The 24,811-nt window shown below is 43.3% G+C and overlaps 1 protein-coding gene across 1 annotated transcript in view; it reads left to right on the forward strand.

The window, feature by feature from the left end:
* LOC146207268 (nucleolar pre-ribosomal-associated protein 1) overlaps nt 1-24,811 on the forward strand; it is a 91,730-nt gene that overhangs the window by 63,913 nt on the left and 3,006 nt on the right. Inside the window, exons 23-32 of the mRNA XM_084579699.1 lie at nt 1,428-1,516; nt 4,421-4,602; nt 6,064-6,174; nt 6,279-6,342; nt 13,491-13,653; nt 14,270-14,354; nt 18,594-18,866; nt 19,233-19,339; nt 21,155-21,298; nt 22,398-22,504. Coding sequence (XP_084435825.1) covers nt 1,428-1,516; nt 4,421-4,602; nt 6,064-6,174; nt 6,279-6,342; nt 13,491-13,653; nt 14,270-14,354; nt 18,594-18,866; nt 19,233-19,339; nt 21,155-21,298; nt 22,398-22,504 — 1,325 coding nt within the window. The remainder of the gene's footprint in view (nt 1-1,427; nt 1,517-4,420; nt 4,603-6,063; nt 6,175-6,278; nt 6,343-13,490; nt 13,654-14,269; nt 14,355-18,593; nt 18,867-19,232; nt 19,340-21,154; nt 21,299-22,397; nt 22,505-24,811) is intronic.

Raw genomic sequence — 24,811 nt, forward strand, 5'->3', positions numbered from 1 at the left:
GACTACCCAGAGGGCTATGGAACGAAAAATGGTAGAGGTAACATTAAGAGATAGGAAGCGTGCACAGTGGGTCAGAGATATAACTCAAGTTACCGACATTCTAGTGGAAATTAAGAAGAAGAAATGGGCATGGGCAGGACATGTAGTGCGAAGAGAGGATAACCGATGGTCGTTAGGGCAACAAACTGGATTCGAAGGGAAGGAAAGCGTAGCAGGGGGCGGCAGAAAGTTAGGTGGGCGGATGAGGTTAAGAAGTTCGCAATGGTCAAGTGGATGCTATCACAGTACCAGGTTAATTGGAGGAATATGGGAGAGGCCTTCACCCTGCAGTGGGTATAGTCAGGCTGAGGATGACTAAATGTTATAGAAGCAGTGAAGAATTTCACGATTGCTTTGACAGCGCTTATGCGGCAGCAGCCGCCACCACCCTCTCTGCAGCTTGTGCAACATAGCTTTTCATGGTGTGGCAGTTGGAGAGGTGTTGAAAGAGCGCACATGGTCGCGATGCTGCCGCTCGCATATGAAGTGCCTTCTTCTCTATGCATGTTCTCTGTCTCGGTGTGCTGGCCATCATTGCCCAAACAGACTCATCCCCTAGCGTCGCTGGCACTCTCTGTCGTCTCTGTCATCTCCGGTGTTGGCACGGGGGAGCTATTGGCACCAGAATCTCACGAGCAGCTGCATAGTGGTGATGGACACACACTGCTCAACTCACGCTTTTTTTTTTCTTTGTCCTGCTATTTTTTGCTGCTTTCGAGCATGTATTATTGTGGTGTCATGTTTCAAAGATGGAATGCATTTACCATTTGGATGCACCATCGGTGCAGGAGTATGGGACATTGTATCAACTGTGGTCACTCATTGTGATCATAGACGCACCTCTCTTGTCAGTTCATGTTTTGTCATCATGAAACCCTTGAGTGGTTCTACCGAATTTCCAGGAACTCAGCACTAGCTAACAGATAGCTGGCCTGTAGGCATGCATTGCGCCGCACACTCTGGTATTGGTGACGTGAGATGGTGCAGACATTACAAAAGTGTGACTTTGGCTTATATTTAGCATAATTATTGCTTGCAAGCAGAAAGTTGAAAATGAAAAAGTATGCAATTTTTGCAGCTGACTTTTTTTTTTTTAACTTTTTTCAGTTATTTGCACCATTTTGCAGGACCTAACTGAGTCCAAGAAATTGTTTGGCATCTGCATACTTATCGTAAAAGCCACATAGCAAAGAAGAGGATTCTGCTCTGTCTGTCTGATTCTGTTCGTTATGATTGATGTCATATTTAAAAAAAAATGGATTGTTTAACAGAGCTTTCATGTCCTCTTGCTATAAGTTTTAATACTTCTCATTTATAATCAGTTGTATGGGCTATAAATGTAACGATTTCATGTGCATGACCATCCTTTTACATGTTTTCTCATCCAGGCTATCAACCAAGAAGTGTTTGGAAGAGTTGTGCGCCAAGATGGACTCTGGCCGCAGTTTATCAAGAACAACCTGAAGGCAGGCTTTCAGTAAGTCTCATTGATGCATTTGAGTTAACTGTTTGGTTCATGTCAAAGTTTGCACTGACTGTAGGAGCCACGAAAAAAATGGTTTGGTTTGTGGGGTTTAATGCCCCAAAGCAACCCAGCTGCAGGTTTAAGCACAAAGCAAAGACTCCATATGATTTGCAATAACATTCTTGTCGGCTATTTGGTGCATGAACTGCCAAAAGGTTGGCGCAGGCGCAGAAAGAGAGGGACAACAGACGACACACTGAAGACAGGACACAGTGCTTCCTGTTTTTAGTTTGTCTGTTGTCCCTGTCTTCCTGCACTAACCTTCTGACACTCCAGCTGGTTACCAAGTGCTATGTGCACCTTAATTCTATAGAATTTCAGGCCGTGAGAAAGCTTTTTAAAGTGATAGCGTAAAAGGGCACGTTACACAGAGAATCCGGCGTAGGTGTTAGCGTCGGCATTCACCTTTTCGACTCTCGACAGGGAAGCAGCAGTGAAGCTTTCACAGTGTATGTGTGCGCAGAATCTGCTGTTTGCACTGCCTTCATGCTACAGCAGAGCAGAAGCCGGAGATGAACTCAGCCAGCGACATTGGTGATGGTGGTTGATAATCAGCCATGTATAACAGTTTTCCTTTTAACGTTGCCCCTTTCTCACGTTTTCCTTTCTTTTGCTTCCACGTTGGGCACTTTGCTAACCGGGGTGCATCCACACAACAAAGATTTTGTAGCCTGTTTTATGGGAGGGTCAACACTTATTTTAGGGGCGGGGAACGGTACATGGGAGATGCTCCTTGGTCTCTGCACTAGCAAGAAGCGTGCACCTTTTGACTGCATTGGCAAATCTCTGGGTCCTAATTTTCGGCAGCACCCTCGCTTCTAACAAGCGAGTGTCACTTACAGCTGCAGCCGCAGCAGGGGAAAGAGGGAAGGCTGCTGCAGGGGAGTGAAAGGTGGCGGGGGCAGCATGTATGCCCTCCCCTCGCGAACCTAATAAACAGCACACGCATTACATCACATGATAATTGCAATGAAACAGGGGATACATGTGTACGCACAAAAACTTTGTGACGCCATCCAAAAAATAGAACTAATAGACCAGTCATGCTAAGCGTTGCTACGGGACAGGAGATTTGTGTGTATCCCCAAAAAACTTTGTGACATCATTCAGAAATAATACTTAAAGACCAGTAACATGCTAAGCGGTGTTTGTAATGGCACGAAATTGAAACTATGCTCATTGAAACCCTCAATCGTCTTCGAATCTACCATACGCATACATCTGAATGTGTGGACACCACCATTTCATGAAATTCAAATTCAGGGAAATCTATTTGATGGTCACTGGCTTTGCAAGTTTTACCTTGACATGGCTCCCCATCCCAATTTACTGCCATGAACCTGCCTGCAATCGTTATAAGGGGGCTTGGCTATAGTGCCCTGCCTTTTCTGCATCAGCAAGAAAGCTTCCCGCAAGCAGTTCTTCATGATGGGTTGCAGGAGCCATTATGTGTGGCAGGGACATTATGTGAGGGCATTGAGCAGAAGCGTTTCTTGTATATACATATTTTATTTTTTAAAGTGTTGTGCTGATGTCCTGCTATAGTGAACTAGAAATATCTTCTCGATTTAAGGTCAGCGAAGAAATGTCTCGATAAACCAGCCAAAAGAAATTAGTAGAGTCTGGAAAAATACGGTGCTTGGCTGCAATCGAGGAGACAAATCTCAGCGCATCTTGCACTACTAAGAAGGTGATAAGGCCTCATCTTGCGACACTGAGTATGAACAAACAAAGAGCACACTGTCACTAAATGTTCTATAATCACAGTGATAAGGCCGCTGTCATAAACGAAGAATAAATATTTGAGTGTTTCGTGGCAGTATAATATGGTTAAAAAACGTAAAATCTAAAAAACGGCTCATACCGCTTGACGTGAAATCAAGTGAAAGACACAGGATCAAATCGCGGTGCGAGGCAGCTGCTTTTCAATGGAAGCAATGCAAGGCGCTTGTGTACTGCGCATATCAGTGCACATTGAAGAACCCCAGGAGGTTGAAATTTTCAGAGTTCTCCACTGGAGTGTTCTTCATAGGCTCAGTCGCTTTAGGATTTTAACTTGCAAACAGTATGCTCCAGAAAATTGACAACATCAGCAACTGCAAGAAAGCCATGCTGGAAGTTAATTCAGCTACGGGCACGATTATGCTGTTTAGGCATGTTGTCTTCAGCAGGAAATGCTTGGTAAAAGTTTACTGAAAGTAGGTTGCCCTTAAAATGCTTATTGCTCTAAAATAAGACTTTTTACGCTGGTAGGGCATCAAGGACACAGATTCTGCAGGAAGTAGGACTAATCGCAACAAGAGAAGAGGACTGCTTCAAATGGCTCACCGACAACGATAAGAGCAGGAGCCTTCTCCAGCTCCTTACGGAAAATAATTTACATGGGTCTTTTTAATATGCCTTATGGCAAACTTGTATAATAAAAAAAAAAATGGTTTGGTTTATAGTCTAGCAAGTTGTGTGTTTTTTTTTTTTTTTTTTTTTTACATTGCCTTAATACAAAACCAGCAAAGTCAGAGGCTTTCGTTTCACTAAAACAGCTATTTCGCTTAACTGGCTTCCATTTATCAAGATTCTACTGTGCATGTGTATGCAGAAAAAGGCTTGACAAAAGGCTTGTTTATTGATTGTACTTCATTATGGGTTTTCGTATGTTTCAGTGGAAAGAAAAGCAAAAAAGGTAACTTGTTTTTCAGACAGAAATTTCACACGCACTATAATTAGCACACTTGTATGTATGGAAGCTTTTTTTTTTTGCCATTGGTCTGTACTATTAGATTAAGAATGTGTTTATATTGGTATGCCTCACTTGTGTCATTTTCTGGCTCCAACATTCTTTTTTTTTTTTTTTTCCAGGTCAGAGTCGTTTGGGAAAACATCATTCGAGCTCCTCACTGTAATCTGCCATAAGGTGTATGGTGTGGACAATGTAGGAGACATCAACCCTGCCCTTTGCCGGGTGTACATGATGATGTTTGGTCATTCAAGGTTCCTCCCACTGATGCTGGACACTGACCAAAAAGTGCAGGCCCAGAAAGGTGATTGGCCCTCCTTGGAGAGCATGTCTCCTTGCATGATGCTAAGCTCTGGGACCCTGGCTGTTTTCAGTGCAGTGAAGCATATAAAACAGTATAAGCCTATTCTAAAGGAATGTAACTCGAGTGCATAAATTCAACGTACCTGTTATCCTGTGCTGGCAACCAGCTGCCTGAATCAGGCATATGTCATTGGATTTGGCTTGTGGGCTCTGTCTTTTAAGTTTGTATTGTATTAATATTGTGTCTGATGGAAATTTAAGTAGAGTGTAAGAACTAACTGGTGTAGGATCTTCCAGTCCTCTGCCCCATTCTGCATTTTAATTTTGCTGGAGGCAATTGACACTGAGCCCCTTGCAGTTTTGCTTGTGTGGTCCGGGTGTTGTGTCTTGGAACCATCAATCCCCTGGTATATATTACCTGAAGTCACAAATAGCACCATTCATAGAAGCATTTTGGTAAAAAGATAGCTAGCATGAGAAAGAAAAGAAGAAATAGAGTCTCAATGATTCATTTCTCACATATTCACAAAAATTATGCGTATCATCCAAACTAAACAATATCTGTGTGGGCAATAAGCGTGGGAAATGCTTCTACGCAGACTTGTTTTTGGGCAGTGAGATTTATCAATGAATGTGTGCCACTGTTCGTTTACTGCGTCAGCAGTACACTATGCGGGCCGAGCATTCTGCTCACTGTTCATGGTTTGTGTTACTGGTGATTGTGGCATTTGCGATCTGTGGGCTGTGATCCGCTGCGGTCCGATTGCGGTGCCTACCACGTCTCAACTGGTGACTGTGCATTGGTGATGTGTAGGTCGTGTGCCACAGCTCACTGCTCACAGTATCTACCATGCGACTGGCAATTGTGGCACGGGCAATGTACAGGCAGCACTTGGTGCTGCAGGGTGTATATCTGGCTCCCATGTTCGTGTCACCTGCAGCATTATGCGAGTAGTCTCAGAATGTCTGAATTGCTGCATACTGTACAGTGTACTCCAGCCAAGGAATTTTGTGAATTCTTATCAACTGGGATAGTATCATCAAGGGGCTTTTGTATGCTATAAATAATATGGAATGATTTATTTTATTTCCTGCCTGAATTAGAGGTTTCATATCAGTGTAGTATGTTAAAGGATGAAAGCTTTACCAGTCTGTTCAAGAACTGCTGCAAGCTCTATAACAGGCTTCATAACAATAGAAGCCTGAAACATGTCTATAGCTAAAACAAACAACAATGATGAATTAGGTAATATTGTGTAGTCAATGAAGTAAAAATGAAAATGGAGAGAGGAAGTGAAGTATAACCGAGAATATATTTGCAAGGTCCGCAAAGCTACTCAGTTTGCCGAGGAATGTGTTTCCTGGTCAGTCTTGTTTGTTCCTTTCTCTTGCGACTGGTCATTGCAGGACTATGTAACATTATTGCTTTATCTAAGCTTCAGTGTATTTTTTTCCTGGACAGATAAGATGCTGGAACTGATGGCTGTCCTGGTTCAATGTGACCCCTCGCTATGCAGCATTGAGCACATTCCAGTATTTCTCAGCGCTTATGGAGCATCTCTTTCTATAGTAGGTGAGTGCAGACAGCTGCTGCTTGCAAGCGCTTGCTTCATTTCATTTGCCAGTCTGCCTCACCCGTGTATCGGATGTTTCCTTTTCGTTTTTTCTTTTTTCCAGACCAGAGACTTCTTCACCTGATGTCTCTGTATGAAAAGAATGGAGTGGACGTCTGCAACTTCAAGTGAGCTAAATTAAGTTAATTAACATAGACCTTTTCCTGTGACAACTTAATTTCATTAGTACTCTGGGTAAAGGAATGAAGTCAGTATGAGTGTAGGGTGTTAGTGTACACTTGGACAGTGGTATAAGTTACAGGGGCGATTCTCTTTCGCCTAAAGCTGGGAGGAGGAGGTGCAAAGCATGCGACCATTCCTTTCAAGTGATCCATCATGGAACTACAATCGTCGAGCGAGGACATGTTTGCTTATTTGGTCTTTTTCATCGAACCACACAACCTGCTCCGTAAAATTTATGCTTAAAAGCACTTGAAATTTTGGTTGCATCACAACTGGTTGTCTAATTTTCTGGACCTCATTCACATTCGCCGTAGTGTCGCCACCAGTACCCAGGCCTCCATTATAATATGGGAAGTGGAACATCATTTATTCAGACTTCACAGGGGTCGAAAATTTGATCAAATAAAAAGCTAAAGGAGAGCCTATTTTATTCTCTGCAGGATTGTTCAGCATGCACGTACCATTGTCGGGCATCGTCCGCTCCCATTTAACACTTGTACTTGTCAAAGTTCACAGAACACAGGAAAATTAGTAAATTAAGCTTTCAAGAAACCACAAAAAATGTGAAGCTGCCAAAAACCAATTTCAACGCTGTTATATTATCTGATGAATGCTTGAAATATTGTCTTTACATTTGAGATGAAAAAGTGCAACATCGGTGACTTTTTCGTGGTTTCGTCAAGTGGTTTGACACTGTTGGGAGTGTCGAAGAAATTCTAAAGAATCCTAAATGCCTCTGTGACCCTTTTCGCGGTGTGACGCATTAGCAGTGTTGCCTCTTCACAGGCAGCCCCATTGCGTTTTGAGGATGCTACACTGCACAGACTGTTTCAAGCATTCTCGTAACGCGAGGGGAATATAAGAAGAGTGCTTTGTCAGGCTGGTTGGTTCATGTTGAACGAAAGGAAGAAACAGCTCAAACAGACGCGACATGTAGAAAGTCGAGACAGACACGTGAGCTGACTAACAACCAAATGCTTTATTGCGACACAAGGAGCAATATAAAGCAGAGAGCCAAAGCACATAAGAAAAATCAATTGCGACACAAGCATGGTCTTAAGATGCACACAGCAACTATCAGAACCGTCCCCGATAGAGATAGGTAAGCTCTTGTGGGATTAGAGCAACGAATGGTTGGCTGACACATGTGTCACCAAATTCGTGAATGTGAAAAGCCTCAGATATGAGGCGTGAGGTCAGGTCTTAATATTTGGCGATGATAGTGGTCTGGTTTAAAAACACCTCACAGTCCTTGCAATCGGTGGAATGGATGACTACGTTATTTCGGCGGGACTGGTTTTACCATTTTGTTGTTAGTCAGCTCATGTGTCTGCCTCGCCTTTCTACACATCCCGTCTGTTTGAGCTGTTTCTTCCTTTCGTTCGAGGGGAATATGCATACACTTTAGAACTTATGAAGGTTATCCTGGTGATAACGCTCAAGTGACTAGATTCTGTAGTCGCCTTCTAGCACCAGTGTGCCATCCCTAACAATCAGAGCTATAATCCCCAACTCGTAGTGCGATAAGTCACCGCCATGACGAGTTTGGGCCAAAAGGGACAAACACAAATGCATACTTGAAGCAGCGTTTGTTGTGCCCAAGTACATATACAACAGCAAGGGCAACACTTAAAAACTACTGCTGTAGTGAGCAAACGTCCTACCTGCGTACAGGGCTGAAAGGAAGCACAAAAGGGGAAAGTGCATGCAGAAGCGGAAGAGAAATGTTCCACTCACTTTATCTGATTTCGTGCTCACAGCCCGCAGCAGTCAATGCGTATGGTGGTCGGGTGGTCAGGTGACAGCAGTGGTCTGTTCTACAGAGAGTGTGGGCTGCGCACATTCGCATCAGCCAGCTGAAAGACAAGAGGTCCTCAGGAGAAACTAATTTCTCCTCTATTGTGGAGAGGATGTCTCACCAGTTTTGTGAGGGTAAAGAGGGAAGGCTGCTGCGAAGGAGTGAAAAGTGGGGGGGGGGGGGGGGGGGCAGCATGTGTGCCCTCCCCTTGCCAACCTAACAAACGGCATGTGCGTTACATCGCATGATAATTACAGTGGGACAGGAGGTTTATGTGTGTCCTCAAAAATCTGTGATGCCCTCCAAAAATAAAACTAAGCGACCATTGACGCACAAAGCAGTGTTGTAATGGTGCAAAATTGAAGCTATGCTGCTAGGCTATATTTCGGCTGTGAGAGACTCAGTCGTCGTTGCAACTGCTATACACATACATATCTGTGTGTGGGCACTGCCATTTCATGAAATTCAGATTCAGAGGGGTCTGTTCGGACACGGGGAGGTCTATTTGATCATCACTGGCTTTGCAGGTCGTACCTCGACATGGCCCCCTATTTGAATCGGAGCTCTTTAATATACTACCAATTACAAAACTTCCCATAGTGCTCATGTATCAAAAAACAGCGGTTTTGATTGGTAAAAATTTGGAGTGTATACGTATAGTGGCGGCGCCTGCGGCCATTACAGGAAACTGCATCTAAGTTGCAAACTTTATTAGTTGAAAACTTGCAGTACCAAAAATTCTTGGAAATAACAGCTGTAGAGTTAATTAAGATGGGAAAGAAGAAAAGAAAAAGTGATTTACAAAAAGCAATGATGGCAATAGCAGAAAGCTTCTATTCACCGCTTCTAGATGGCGTGACAATTCATAGTAAATAGATAGGCGTGACAATTCATAGTCATAGATAGGCGTGACAATTCATAGTAAATAGAGAAACAAAATGTGAAGGCCAAATCACGTGGGAATTCCGCAACAGGCAGACGACCATTGACTATTGTCTAATGTCGCAGGAAATTTATAGCAAGGTCACAAAAATGGAAATAGACGAAGAAGGGGAGTAGTCTGGGAAGTGATCATAAACGTATTAGTCTGCAGATGGGGCCCTTGATGAAAAGAGAAATGGAACTTAGACAAAACGTAAACGCAAAATTAAACGACGATCAAATAGCGCAGATAGCAGCAGACATAGAGGAAGCAATAGAGAAAAGCCCCATGGAAGACTTGGATTATGAACAGGTAGAACTACTCATAAGATGTAAAATTCAGGAGGTTAAAGTAGCAAACCGCTGGAATGGAAAGAGGAAGCCACGGAGCTGGTGGAATAAGGAAATCAGGGAAGCTATTGAACAACGACGGGCTGCTTCAACGGAACACTGAATGGCAAAGAGAGCACAGGCTTCTCAGGAGGAAATCGACCAAAAATGGAATCATATCGACAAAAGAAACTTCAAGTGCAGGCCCTCGTCCAAAGTAAAATAAGACAGTCCACCAATCGCTGGATGGCTGATATACACGATGCCTCTAGAGGCGGAGCAAGAAAATTCTGGAACCATATAAGCTGGCTAGGGAAGAAGAATCAAAGAAAGCAAGATCGGATTCAAGATAACGAGGGAAATTGTTTAAAGGGAGACAACGCAGTGAACTACATTACATCAGTTATAGCCGAGGGTAATCTGCGCAAATCAGGAAGCAACACAAGGTAGCAGAATACAAAGCACCTTAGAACTGACCAATCTAAACTGGAAAAAGGCAGAAAAAAATATTCCTAAAAACACATCTACAAAAATAGATGGAATTCCGATCAAGCTGATTAATGAACTCGGTCCAAAAAGTAAGGAAACGTTGTTAAAAGCTTTGGAAACAGTCATAGCGAATAAGCAAATTCCGGACAGCTGGCGGCAGAGTAAAATGAATTTGATTTATAAAGGGAAAGGAGAAAGGATGCACATAAAATCCTACAGGCCGATTACCATAACATCTGTAATGTACAGGTTAGCCATGCAGGCAGTGAAATTAAAGGTGCAAGCATGGGTTGAAAGTAACAAGATACTCGGAGAACTTCAGAACGGCTTTAGAAATGGTAGGCGCTTAGATGATTGCCTGTTCGTGCTTACCCAATGCATCGAAATATCTAGAGTGGAAAATAGACCTTTGTATTTGGCCTTCCTGGACATAAACGGGGCGTACGACAATGTAAGCAGGGAACTCCTGTGGAACATATTAAAAGAAGGTAGCGGTTATGAGATAATAGAGTTCCTACAGGAAATATACCGGGATAACAAAGTAGAAATTACGTGGGAAGGGATAAGAAGTACGGAGGATGTCAAAGTATGCAAAGGGTTAAGACAAGGCTGTCCTCTATCACCGGTGCTGTTCATGCTTTATATGATAAACCTGGAACGGAGGATACAAGACAGTAACCTAGGTTTTAACCTGTCATACAGATTAGACAGATTAGGTGGAAAGGCGGTAGAGCAGCGCCTCCCCGGTTTGATGTATGCAGACAATATTGTGCTGCTAGCTGAGAGTCTGGAAGAATTGCAAACTCTAGTTAAGTATTGCGGAGACGAAGGGGACGCTCTAGGCTTCAGTTTCAGCGCAGTTAAGTCGGGTCTGATGATTTTCAACGGCTCAACTGATCAGGGTCTTAAAATTCAAGGCCTTGAAATACCTAGAGTAGCAGAATATAAATATTTGGGGGTATGGGTAAACGAAGGATTGGCATACATTGGAAAGCATGAGCAATCACTTAAGGCCAAAGGGCGAAGGAATGCCGGGATAATGAAGCATAAGGCATTGTGGGGATACAATAGGTATGAGGTGTTGAGGGGTATTTGGAAAGGAGTTATGGTGCCCGGACTTACTTTCGGAAATGAGGTTTTGTGCCTAAAATCAGAGGTACAGTCGACATTAGAAACAAATCAGAGATCCGTTGGACAATTAGCACTAGGTGCCCACGGCAAAACTACAAATGAGGCGGTACAGGGAGATATGGGCTGGGCATCTTTCGAAGTACGGGAAGCTCAGAGTAAAATATTATATGAGGAACACCTGAGGAAATTGGACAGTAACAGATGGGCAGCTAAGGTATTTAAATACCTGTACCTAAAAAGCGTTGACTCACAATGGAGGAAAAGAACTAGGAAACTAACTAGTAAGTATGCTAGTAACAAGGACGGAGAAATAAAGAGCATTAAGCAACAGGTGAAAAACACAGAAGGTAAAAATTGGATAAATTCGATGGAAAAAAAACAGAGTGTGGAATTATACCGAAAGTGGAAAATGCAGATCAGGAAGGAAGATTTCTTTGATAACTCAAGAGGCAGTGCCCTACTTTTTGAAGCTAGATCAGGGTGCCTTAGAACACGCAGCTACAAAAAGAAGTTTAACAATGGAGATGACGCATGTGCTGTATGTGGAAACTCCAGTGAAACAATTGACCATATTATACTCGAATGCAATGGTATCCATCCGGAAGTTGATGCAGGCGCAATCACTGTTCCTGAAGTTCTGGGGTTTAGAGATAACAGTGGCCGGGTGAATAAACCGGCGGTGGAAACTAGCAAAAAACGGCTGGAAGATTGGTGGCTTACAAGCAGAGAAGTGACATAATGTTAGTAATGTAGGAGCAAAATTTAATAAATAGAATGATGGTTTAGTTAACCATTCTAAATCAATAATTAAGATATATGGAGAAAAATGAGCATGATAGCTACTGCTACCACCCCGTTTCAAAGGGGACGCTCCTATATTCCATCCATCCATCCATCCACCCGAAAAATGCACACGAAAACTAGTCATTTCCTGAAGCGGAGTTTCCCAACTAGTAAGATCCCAAAGCTCTGATTCGAATGAACCGCTATGAGCATCCGATGCCATAAATGTTTTAATGGGGTTCAAATCAGCGAGGTTTTACCATACGTAAATATTTAGCAAAAGTATGTGGGAGACATATGGCTTCACAAAGACAGCGAACATGATGAGAAACTGGCGGTGCTTTTTAAAGTGAAGAGCTTATACTCGCTAGAAAATATACCGCAGCCTCCAACTATTGCTTGATGATCGCAGCATCCATGCAATCGCCTACTGCCGATTTTGATAGTATTGGTTTTCGGCTGTGGTCACTAGGCCCAATTGCAAATCTTTATACCAATGGAGTGCTAAGCACTAAGTTGATTTTTTTTTTCATCTCTTGAGTTGCCTTTACCTTTCAGTTTCATCCTGTCCATAAGGCTGATGTTGTGCAGTTGCCGCAGTGGCATGTTCGCTTTTTCATTTAGACTTCATCTAAGCCTGGGCACTTGCCTGCAACTTGCTGATGGCAGTACAGTCATCAAATGTTGGTTGCCACCTGTAGTCTCTGCAAACACTGCACGGCGAGACATTCGAGCATAAGAATGGATACAAAACTGCTGATTCCTTCTTCCACCATAGTAGAAACTTGCATAAAGTTTGCATAAATGTTTGGTTTATGGGGTTTATCGTCCCAAAGCGACTCAGGCTACGAGAGACGCCGTAGAGAAGGGCTCCGGAAATTTCGACCACCTTGGGTTCTTTAATGTGCACTATAGAAGTAATCAACCAACTGCGCTGCATTGCAGAAATGCAAAAGCCTGAGCGTTGCTGCCACACACGGTACATCACGTGCCCCTTGTTGACACAACCAGCGTTCCGTTGAACACATCAAAGTTTACTGGCATTTTATAATTAGTTTACAGGAAAGGGAAGGCACAGTATCTGTCACTTGCGGAACCCCGCTGAGACATTTCGCGGGAAACACAACAATGCTCAGTCTTATGCATTTCTCCAGTGCAGATTCTGCAGTGAACTGGGAAATTTTTTTTTGGTTTGGTTTGTGGGGTTTAACGTCTTAAAGCGACTCAGGCTATAAGAGACGTCGTAGTGGAGGACCCCATAAATTTCAACCACCTAGGGTTCTTTTTGCTTTTCACCTTCATCGAAAAGCGGCCGCTGTGGCTGGGATTCAATCCCGCATCCTTGGCCACAGAAGTTGAGCACCTTAACCATTGCACCACCACGGCTGGTAATTCTTAATTTGAAAAGTTGTGTTGTGTCAATCTACCTCTTTCGTGTGCCAGAAGTATGTTTTAAATATTCATTTTGAAATCGTTAGAATTAAGTTAGTATTACTTAAACTCCAGCAATTATGTCATGATGGCTTGTGCTTTTGAACTTAAGCTAAGTTAGTGAAGGTGCATTTTTTCTTTGGTAGTGGTTTGGATTTCTGAAAACAGAAATCTCTATTTTATGCATGTCGTACCTGTTGTTTGTGCCAGACCATTCTTGTGGGGACCTTCAGCAGTGTCATTCTACTCATTGCACAAGAAAGCCTCGGTCACCTTGCTCAAGCAGCCCAAGTCTGAAGAAGTCCTGAACTTGATCAACGAGGATAGGATGGCTGCATCTGTTCTCCACTTTCCACTTCACCTAGAGCTGGACGTATGTCTTCTGTTCTTCTGCATTTTAGGTCTTAACTCTTTTCATACCATAGGAAAAAGTGCCTTCTTTTGTGGATCCCTGTTAGCTTTCTTGGACAAACAATTATTTGTTTAAAATTTATGCAATACATCATAATTGAAATCATATCAACACCCTTTTTTAAGAATGGAAACCTTATTGAAGCATTTTAAGTCTTGTTATCAAATCTTATTTGTAAAAATAAGGCCATTAGACAAATTTTAATGAGACTTGCAAATATATGCATTCATTAAAAGTTAAAAAAAAATGAGAAAACTGAATTATAGCAAATGTCTGACTATCTAATAGCCAAAACTTGTGGAAAAGAAATCAAAGTTCTAGCTCATACAGTTGTTTGCCTAGAAAGCAATCACTAAATACCAATTTGACCCAGTACCGTGTTGCAGCTAACTGAAACTTCTTAGACCAGTTTCTGAAACATTTATCTGTAGCATGTTAGGATAGGTCTTAGACACAAGATACCTTTTGCTTATATAAATAATGAAGTATAAAGATTGCCAGCTTTTCTGTTGCCCTGTCAGATTGGCTTCTATCAAAGCTTGATTGTTTTGCAGTATTGAAATATGCTGCTTTGCAGGTGTTGCCTTTGGAGGGCATTGCTGATGCTGGCCTTTATGACCCGAGATTTCTGTTGCCTCTTCTCTACACCCTGCTTTCTCCTGGTCAGTGCTTTCTTTCTTTTCTTTTTTTTTTTTTCTTTTTTGCCTTTTACAATGTTGGCAAGCCTTCTCTTTTAATTTGCATGCCAGGACGTTATCTATTATATTGTATAACGTTTAGGGATTGAGGGATTTATTAACATGGCAATTCCTTATTGGCATCATGAAAAAATGTGCTACAGTGAAATTTCGTTGATTCTGCCTTCAAAGCACTAGGAAAAGTGTGCAACCTATCCGAAAGTTCAAATTATCACATGGCCCTAAATCTGCCAAAAACCATTTACATCACTATAATTTTGTCTAATAAATGCCTGGAGTATGACTACCTATGCATTTGAGACAACAATGGCTTACCATGGTTTCGTCAAGGTCTTTTGCTTTGTGCACACTGTGAGGAATGTCGAAAAATTTCTCCAAAGCTGTTGGCAACTCCACGTCACTTTTGGCAGTGCAACGCAGCAGCAGTGGTGCCCCTTCACCAACGGCCCTGTCGCAGTTTGAGCATGCTTTCTTGCACTGATGGGCCTCAGAGGCACTTATAATTTTGGAGGAATTCTTTGGCATTCCCAACAGTGTGCCTTTTCATAAATGGCCCATTTTGAGGGTGCCTCTCTGCATATACTGGACTTTGAAGCATCCTCAAAACACTATAGTTCAGCATATTTGAAGAGCAGAGGAAGCATGTGGAATAAAGAAGGACAATTATTTATATGCCACATTCGAACGCATGACAGACAACCTACTCAGAGGGCTCAAATGGCACACTTGCCTTTGTTACCTGGATGATGTTGTCATCTTTTCCCCGGATTTTTCATCTCACCTCCAGCGCCTTGAGACAGTTCTCCAATGCCTGACCGACGCTGGACTCCAATTAAATTTAAAGAAGTGCCATTTCGGAGCACGGCAGCTAACCATTCTCGGTCATGTCGTCTCCAAGGATGGCGTTCTTCCCGATCCGGCAAAATTACGCGCTGTGGCAGAGTTTCCCAAGCCCACTACTGTGAAAGAACTCCACAGCTTCGTCGGCCTCTGGTCTTACTTCCACCGCTTCGTTCGCAATTTCGCCACAATCATCGACCCTCTGACCAAGCTTTTGTCCAGCCACGATCTTTCAGCCTGGTCTCCACACTGTGATGAAGCCTTTGCGACACTCCGCCACCTCCACCACTTGTAATGGAAGTCCTTGTACAGGGCGCTGCACCATGAACAATTCAGTCCAGGGAACGTTCGGCGATCAGTCGTAGAACACAGCACAGGCTCACAGCACAGGTCAGCACAGGCGCGAGCGTCGGAGCGAGCTTTGTCGTCGTCGTCCTTCTGTGACCATCAGGCGTGGAACATGGTTGTCATCCTCTTTCTTCAGCATCAGGCGCTGAACATTTCAGAGCCGAATAATTATCTTACACATATACATTAAAACATCGTAATACCACTCCAAAATAAAACTAAATATCTAATGACCTGCAAAGCAGCGTTCAAAAATTGAGGGGACTCTTAAGCTCCTCCTTTAAAGGTGCGATATGACAACGTTGCATGCTCCACTTGCAGATGTTCATCTAGGTACATGCATTTTGCTACTCATATACGTATCACTAATCATTTATTTTATGCCCCCAATTGTTCTACGTGTTAATTAGCACACAGTCACAAGCTACCAGATTACATGAAAGACCACCCAACAGCTTAACCAAGCCATATGAATGTTTCTTCATGGGTCAGGAGTAGCGAGCCTAACTCGGAATCTAAGGATCTTGGAAGATTGCATTCTGACTTCACCCTCCTGTCTCAAAGGCAAAGCCCTTGTTGGGAGCGCCTACCAAATTGGCCATCTCATGTCACTGGCCTGCTGGAGTTATGCTAGTGAGTTTCTACTCACAACGCTGGCACTTGATTTTCTTGGTAACGGGGCCTTTAATGACATTAAAATAATGCTGCTGATCGACATGTGTGCCTGGAGGCAGCAGTAGGATGACGTGAATTTAAGAGGAGAAAAACTGCAACTGCGCTGCTAGGCTATATCTCAGATGTGCCTGCCTCAGCGCACACGCCTGAGGTTTTTGGGCACCCCTGTCCCATGCAATTAAAATTCAGAGAGGTCTATTTGGATGATTTCTGGGCTTCCCAAGCCTATATCTATGTGACCCCATGTCCGAATTAACAAGAATCCAATGCAATAGACTTACATAAGCAATGTGCATCGGTCCAGACCACACTTCTAGTTCGAATTATCAGAATTTTCAAATTAATGCTGGTTGAATTAACAAGATTTTGCTGAGGTAGAACCCTACAGTTAGGGTTTGCGTGGAAACTGGGTAAAAAGCTGCACCAGCTGAGAAGATGCTTATCATGTTTTTTTTTTTTGTTTTTTTTTTCTCGCATTTTGCAAGCAAAACATGCTTCTTTGGCATTTGCAAGGCTTTATCGGTTTATTGCTGTCGTGATTTTTCACATGCACAGAATGTTCTAAACTCTCTGTGTTGGTTCTCTGTTTGCTGGAGCAGCTTCTGGTGGAGTGTAGGCATAGGCGAAGAGGTAGAGTGTGCAGAGTGGGCAAGTTAGTGCATGTGTTTGTGGGGCTGTGCAGTTTTTGTGCTGTCTACTTTAATTCTACTCAACCCTTGTCGTCTGTACATGGCGTGTGTGCGCATTGGTGACTGTGGAAGACTTATAGTGCACATGCTACATTTCGACTCTATGCGAGATGAGTGCCAGCCAACATGTGCATGGAGACTACTCTATCACCTTGATCACCTCAAGCACTTCATTCTTACTATGACATCACCCTCCGCTCTCACTCTAACTCTCCCTTTGCTTCCTTTCCGCGTTCTTCAGTGGGAAGTAGCAGGCCAGGCCACCTTACCGCCAGCCAACCTCTCCAACTTTTCTGTCATTAAAATACTTTTTCTTTAGAAATTGCGTTGAAGCTGCTGATGACAAGTGAAACGTGAATGATAAAAAGATGCCGCAGAGCCAACCTTCGCAACCGTACAGCGCTGTCCACAAGGCTATTATCATGGCATAGTTCTTTTTTTCTTTTGATATTTTTTGTCATTAACAGTTGTGCCACTGTCACAATAAAACTGTATGAACAGGAAAGTTGCAACAAGATTCCCGCTGTTCAGTGTACTCGCTGTTGTCATGGTTGCAGCACAGCCGTAGTCACCGAACACAGTAGCGGCCAAATGGCAATGGGAGTCTGGTGACCTGCTTTGATTGGTCTGTTGTTGCCATTCTGGGCAAGCTCAGCACAGCTTAGTGAAATTCACAAGTCTGCATGCACGAAAGCTGCCACAGTTGCAACATACTAACAACTGAGTTGAGTGCATGGAGTTTTATGGGAGCTTGGACAGGACTGACTCACAGAAACGTAGCAGCCAGGGAAATGCAGCAGCCATAACACTGGGATTGTGCAGTATCAGTTTTGTTTAGGAAAATAAGAGCTGAGTTCTAGACAGTTCATCATATTGGCTATTCTCACTTCCTTGTTAAACTATTCTAGCAGAAAAAAAGTGAAGAAACTAATGCCAGCAGCTTTATTTTATTTAGTTTTTGTGACAAATGATCTCACGGTAGCAGCATTATCGCAACGCTAAGTGCAGCCATTCTTCGGCAGTGCTTGGCTATATATGTCAGCTGCCAGGAGAGGCAATAAGAATGGTTTCCTAGTGATTGCTGAAAGCAATTTGTCGAAGAATGGTCAACCACTTATTTGTTGCAGGCCACCTGCCAACTACCAGTGGCCTTGACTGTGCTCATTGTGGTGTTGTTCGATCCCTTTCGGATATTTTGGTCGGCTGCTGTCTAGATTAGGAGCAGCAGTTGTTAACGGTCTTGAAGCTAAGGTTAACATTTGTACACCCAGCAAAGGTAGAAGCAGTGACAGCTGTCCCAATAGGGATGCCACATATTGGAGGCTGTTTCTTCTTCTTTATTCTCTCTATGTGTCTACAACCTATAAGAATTGGCATGAATCATTTTTCCATGGCTGTTTATCTGTGGTTCTGTTAGTGACAGTTGCCCTTTGTTTCTTTAATGACAAAATATGGCTCTTTTGTTCAGTCACTAGGCCCTATGTTTTGTTACATGCCATCCGAGACAAAACATAGAGTTTGCTGTTCAAGCACACATACTCCTCCACACAGGGTCTCTTATGCAGCAAAAACAGGCCCTTTTATGAGCTGTAAGGCTCTGTCATTCTGCTGTTTCAGTGCACTGCATGCCATGTAATTTGGCGCTGTGCAGGGTCCCTGGTTAACTGTAGGCAGATAGTGGAGACGCGCTGCCTGTCCCTCATACTGATGTCGCTGAGCAGCGAGGTGTTTGAGGTCCGTTGCCTGGGCTGCAATCTAGTGATGTTGCTGCATCACCACCTCCAGGGCTCACGTTTTGCCCTAAGTAGCTTCTGGCTTTCTGTCCTGGAGACCCTGCGCAATGCTGCCACCGTGACCTGCCCCCATGTGCCCTGCCTGGTCGCAGGCTACCTGGCCTCAGCTGTTGACGTCATCAGCGATCCAGGCGAGTACCATGATTTGATGGGCTACAAGATAGTTGGATAGTGCGTCATGCACAGAGTGCTTCGTTTGTTGTTGCGGCTAATAAAAGTTTCATTTTCAGTGGAAGCAGAATTTTGTCATTGGAACGCACCTGTTGATACAGCCAAACTTCAGTTTGTCTTGTGCGTCCCCTTGGCTGATGAATAGAGTGCCACTGACGTTAAATTTTGATTGCACGTTCTTATATTAAACAGTGCATGCATTACTGCTGGTTGTGGATCACGATTACAATATCGGCAGTGATGAACATTAACTTGAGAACTGATAAACCTTTCTGCTTCATGGTTTTGATTTATTTCCTGGCCATTACTTTCTTTTTTGTTCTCAGGGCATTACATGTTCAATGCAGTTGTAGCTTTCCTGCTTGCTAAACCAGTGTTGGACATTGCAAATGTGCCTGACTTCTACAAGATGTTCTACAACTTCAAAGATGAGGTAAATTGTATTTTTTTTTCACTCATACACATTTGTAACACATTTTGTGAAATGAGGGTTTCTCCTAGTGATTGGAGTGAAGGGTGTTTAGGAGGAAAGCAGACGGACTTTCTCAGAGACTGCCGAGTCCTCGTGAATTGCTATGTGACAGTGCTTAGCTGGTTGACAGCACTTTACGTACCATTTAACTGCCATAAAGTTCTAAGAGGACACTCTCCTAAACTACGAAGTTATAAAGAAAAAAAAATTTGCACTGGGCAAACTTTCTGGTCAAGTGTTAGAACTACAGTAAAGTGGCCACATCCACACATCAGTAGTACGTTCAGGGACAAAAGTTTGCGGGACACGGATTTGTGGGAAAATATTTATTTCTTCGTTGCCTCCCTAGTTTGTCGTCTGATATTTTTTATCTGCATGGGGCATGCATGTCCTTTCATGATTCAGCGCATTTCATTATCCATATTTTCCCGACCGCTCAGAAATAACTTCACAAACTTGCGTCCCACAAACTTTTGTCCCGACTGCACCTCATTGTTTAATAGAGCTCAGATCTTTTGCGCTTATTTGGGCCGCATAGCCATTGCTGTCGGTGTAACCGAGTGAAAGAGAGTCAATGCCAAAGAGAATTTCTTAGAAGAAGAGAAAGAAAAGCCACTAGCTCTGCACAATTTTTTCTTTTCTTCTGAGAAATCCACTTTGGCTCATGAGTAAAATAAAGGGTGCTTTGGCTGCGTTATTGTTATCGGTGCAACCGAGCTAAAGAGAGTCATGAGCCAAAGAGAATTTCTCAAAAGAGCCATGGCTCTTTTTCTCTTCTGAGAAATTCTCTGTCTCGTGAAAACAATTAACAGTACTTTGTAACTACAGTGCATACAAGCATCTCTCAAATTCCTTGCCACAAATTTTGTGGTAAAGAGTATCCTAACCATCCTTAGAATATTTTTTTCCTCTGTCATCATCACTGAATGTATCAAAAGATGCATTCCTGTCAATATCAAATCGGAGCTGTAGATTTCAAAAGCTGTGGCCCATTTAATGTAATAAATACAATAAACAGTCATTTTAACTGTGTCTCAGCACATGATAGCATTGGATGCTTATGTGCCATACAACCCTGTACAACTCACTGCCTAGCTTTGTCCACCATACTTTCTCAGCTTCGGGTCACATTGTCAATTCTCTTACAGAGGCCAGATGGTGGTTGAATTCCCCACCTTCAGAACTGTCAAGGTGTTTTACTGGGCTAGGGGCCATGCTGGAGGAGATTCCTGAGCTCTTAAGCTAAATCAGTTGCTCGAGAGCTTTTCTAGCAAATTAGTATTAGTTATTTGGCTCCAAAAGGTGGATGGACGATATTTTGGGTGGGGTGTTCTCTCGCAGCTTTACAGTACGTACAATGCTAGTTGCTTATTGTAATCGAATAATAGAAAGGGTTTGCATTCATAGGTGATATTCGCATTCAGTTCTGGCTTGATGGTGCATGCATGTTTCTACTTACACTGATGTGGGTGACTCGCTAGTGGCCTGGCAAATCAGTGAGCTGAAGCCAAATGCTATCAGGCGCTTCCAGCCTGTCTTTTTTTTTTTCATTGCACGCAGTACACGGGATTATTTATTGCTCACTTATGCGAAATGAAAAGGAAAGTAAATCTTGTTGCAAACTGCTGAAGTCATGTGAATCATAGTTCAAATCATGTGGAAATGGGGAACAGCTCTGACAGCACAGCTGACACTCGTGAATTTTTGAATGTGTCGTATACTATGTAGTAATGGGCATGATAGCATCCTATGCCCATCCCTATGCTTGTTCCCTAGCACTACCTGAAGAGAAACTGGCTCCTAGGAGTGGTGGCTGAGTACCTGCGCTGTGGTTTGGACTTCCACATTTGCAAGAGGCGTTATGTATTCAACATCCTTCTCACCTTCTTCATGTCACCGCTCTGTCAGAGGAACACAAAGGTGGGTACGAGGAGATGCTCTCTATTTTACTCCTGCTTGATAAGTGGGTTTTTCTGTTTCAAGCACAAATGCTTGGAAGTGTCACACTGTAGGATTTGAAAATGAATGCAGTTGAATGAACTCTTGTAGAAACTTAGAAATGAGCAAACACAGTTCTTTGCATGGCGACAGATGGTGCTAATCTGGCACTGCACAGACTTGATGCTTCCATCTGTACTGTGATTGGCCAGAAGCGTGGAAGGGAGTGCAAGCTGATCGTCCATGGTGAAACGCAACTGGGCACAAGAAAGCAGGACAGTAACAGGCACAACCTTAGGGAAACCAAACTGAAAGTCATTGCCTCTGTGTGCTCTACCTCGGGCATGTCTATTCTGTGTTATGTTTATGAGGTGGACCATCTGTTTTACTTTCTTGATTTAAGAGCTTATTAGCTCTTATGTAGCATTTCTTGCTGTCAAAGAGTCCTTTCTAGTAAAAGATGGTGCACTTAATTTGCCGTTTGTGTCTAAAATAGGTACTGGCTGACAATGGGCTTTTTAACAGTAACATCTTGCACATGCTTGAAGCCTCTTCGGCTGTCATTTTTGCCGGGATAACGGGCGAAATTTGGGAGGGTACCTTACTACACGCATTCCATGAAACGGCGTCCCTCACTTATCTACGCGACGAACTGCTGCACAGTAATTACATGCAGTGCTAGCATCTTCTAGGCCCTCGGAAATGCACGCATTGTATTGTCCTCACCTGGCCTCGCCTCAAGCGAAAAGACACGGCCACGTTTGTCAGCATCCTTTCGTCGTGAATTAAGTAGAGCAAGTGCTGGGGGAAGGTGTGTCATGGTATGTCCACACAACTCATGCATCTCCGTACAGGCTAGGCAAGACCAACCCTGCACTCAATTATTTCTTTAAAATAAAGCCCCCTCCATTATTGTGAAAGAACTTCTGCTGAAAATATGCGAGAGAGCCTCCGTAATTCGTTCCAACAAATGTACTTCACCTGGCAGCCATAAGGGGGGTATGCTACTGGAAAAAGGTCCATTAACTGTACTTTTCATGTCATTCCTTTCTTTCTTTTTTTCTTTTTAATTTATTTGAAGGAAATCATCTTGAGGATATTGATAGCTGCTGTCAAGATTCCCAAGGCTGCCCGTATTCTCTGCAGAGAACAGGGGCTGCTAATGTGGTTGCCAGCAGCGTTGGAGAGGTGAGTCGCAACTGGGATGTGTTACTATTGGTTTGAGAATTATTTTTGTATGCTTTCTTATGGTTAATGGGAACACTGTTGCATTGCAGCTGGCAGAGTTGGTTTTATGTAAAAGCCTGACAATAACCATGGCTAACATGATCCTAGACAGTGCATGCTTCTATGCATTTAAATAAGTGCATAAACTTCTGCCTGTGCATGCAGGCAAATAACTGGGGAGTTAGAACTCTAACCCAAACAAGGTTTCAGTTGCGCATTATAGCAAATGAGATGCCCTTTAGTCACCTGAAAAATACTGCTGGATATTTGTCCAATGTGTCGTGTATATAAGGTATTCTGCCTAAATGTCAAGGGTGGAAGTGCTGCTATATTTATTTCCTCCATTCTGCTCCAAACTGCTTTCCCTGCATCATCCTTTAACAATGCACCGAAACTGATTACTGTCAAATTTAGCGAAACATGGGTTTTCATTGCACAGTGGGCCATTGCATTGCCTACAGAAAGTGTGATCTGATCTAGTTCGATTAAGTGGCCCTGACAAGTGCAGCAGGCTGGCAGCATATTGCAAGTTGCGCATCCATACTATGTAGACCGCCATAGGCAAAGCAATGGCAGTGCACCAGTGACAGCACTTGGTATGTACAACTCAGATAGAGTGGAGAAGCAAGCATTTTGTTTTCTGCTAGTTCGTTCCAAATGGTTGCTTAGGTCAGCTGTGCAATTTTAAACATCTTTACATGTTTTGCCTGTTTGTCCTTTCCTGTCAAAGGTGCACGCATAGTTAGCAAAACATTCGAAATTAAGTGAAAAGGAATCAAATCAAGGATTTGGGAAATTAATATGTAAGGAATAGAAAATTGCAATTATTAAAGGCATATGACCCTAGAGACATATTCTGCAACATAATTTAGAATGCTCCAAAACTCATTGTATTACTAGAAAATGCTCGAACCTGCTTTCACACCTGTCCCGTTTGTATCATGTAGCACTAATGAACTTCTTGTTAGTAACCGTACAGGACATACAAACTGTTATGTAAAGAGCCCAGTTAACCATTACAATGTTAGAGCTATTTTGTTTACTATGAGCAGGGTGCCTAGCAAACCACTATATTCAAGATCCCTGACTTTTCCAGGTTGGTTTTTTATAGTTTCAGTTCAAGTTCCCTGATGAGTGAAGATGCTAAAAAATGTAACTGCTGATAATAATGAGCATAAACAAATTATTCACAACAAAAAGTATTTATTAATCATATTCTGCAATTTAATATATATTTCATATAATATATAATTTAATATATTGTTACGAAGCGGCAAGCCGATGAAGACAGGAGACAGAGCATGACCGATGGCGATGGTAGATGACGTTTAATGAATGTTCGCGGGCCTAGCGCGAGCGCTCCTGCCCGCGCCACTGCCCGCTTCTTCTTCCTTGTCGTCCGTAACATGACCCGGGGCCACCGAGCAATCGTCCCGATCGTGGACGAGGAAGTTTAGCGATGTTAATGATTTATGGCATGATGATGGGCGTGTCTGGATGCTTGAAGAGGAAGAAGGAAGAATAGAACGGCTTGCCGGTACGATGTCTGATGCGTGGGTGATCCGCCTCCCTTGGAGCTGTCAGCCATCCGTCACCAGAGTCCATGGGACCGATGGCTCGAGGTCACGTCGGGCAGCTTGGGCGGGGGTTGCGTGTTCGTGTCCATCGGTTCCTTCGGGTCATTCGGGTCTTTCGAGTCCTTCATCTCGGTTCTGATCGGTATGTCTGTTCTCCTTGCCTTCAGGTCCGGGCTGGGGGCTGGGCGGTGGTAGTTGTTCAGGTCTGGGCTTGAAGGGCTGGGGCGAAGCTGCTCGGCGATGTCCCTGGGCCCTCGGTGATGGTCCCGGCTTGAAGATGGCGTCGATGCTCCAAGGCGAGGATGGGGATGCCGTACGCCGCACCTCCAACCAAATGTTACGAAGCGGCAAGCCGATGAAGACAGGAGACAGAACGTTTAATGAATGTTCGCTGGCCTAGCGCGAGCGCTCCTGCCCACGCCACTGCCCGCTTCTTCTTCTTTGTCATCCGTAACAATATAATAATATATCACGCCTCGCCTTGCGGTTGCCACGGTGGCCGCGCACTGGCGAGACAGCACACACACATACATGAATAACATACTTACTGTGCACTAGCTTAAATTAAAAATGCATTGCAGAATATATCATGCCATTTCCCTGACTTAGCAAAATTTTTTATGGTTTTCCCGAGATTTCACCGATTTTTCCTGGTTGCTAGACACTCTGATGAGAGCCATTCTTTTCCCAT

This window comes from Amblyomma maculatum, chromosome 1 (assembly GCF_055883805.1).
Source record: "Amblyomma maculatum isolate TAMU_Amacu chromosome 1, ASM5588380v1, whole genome shotgun sequence".
NCBI classification, from domain to species: domain Eukaryota; kingdom Metazoa; phylum Arthropoda; class Arachnida; order Ixodida; family Ixodidae; genus Amblyomma; species Amblyomma maculatum.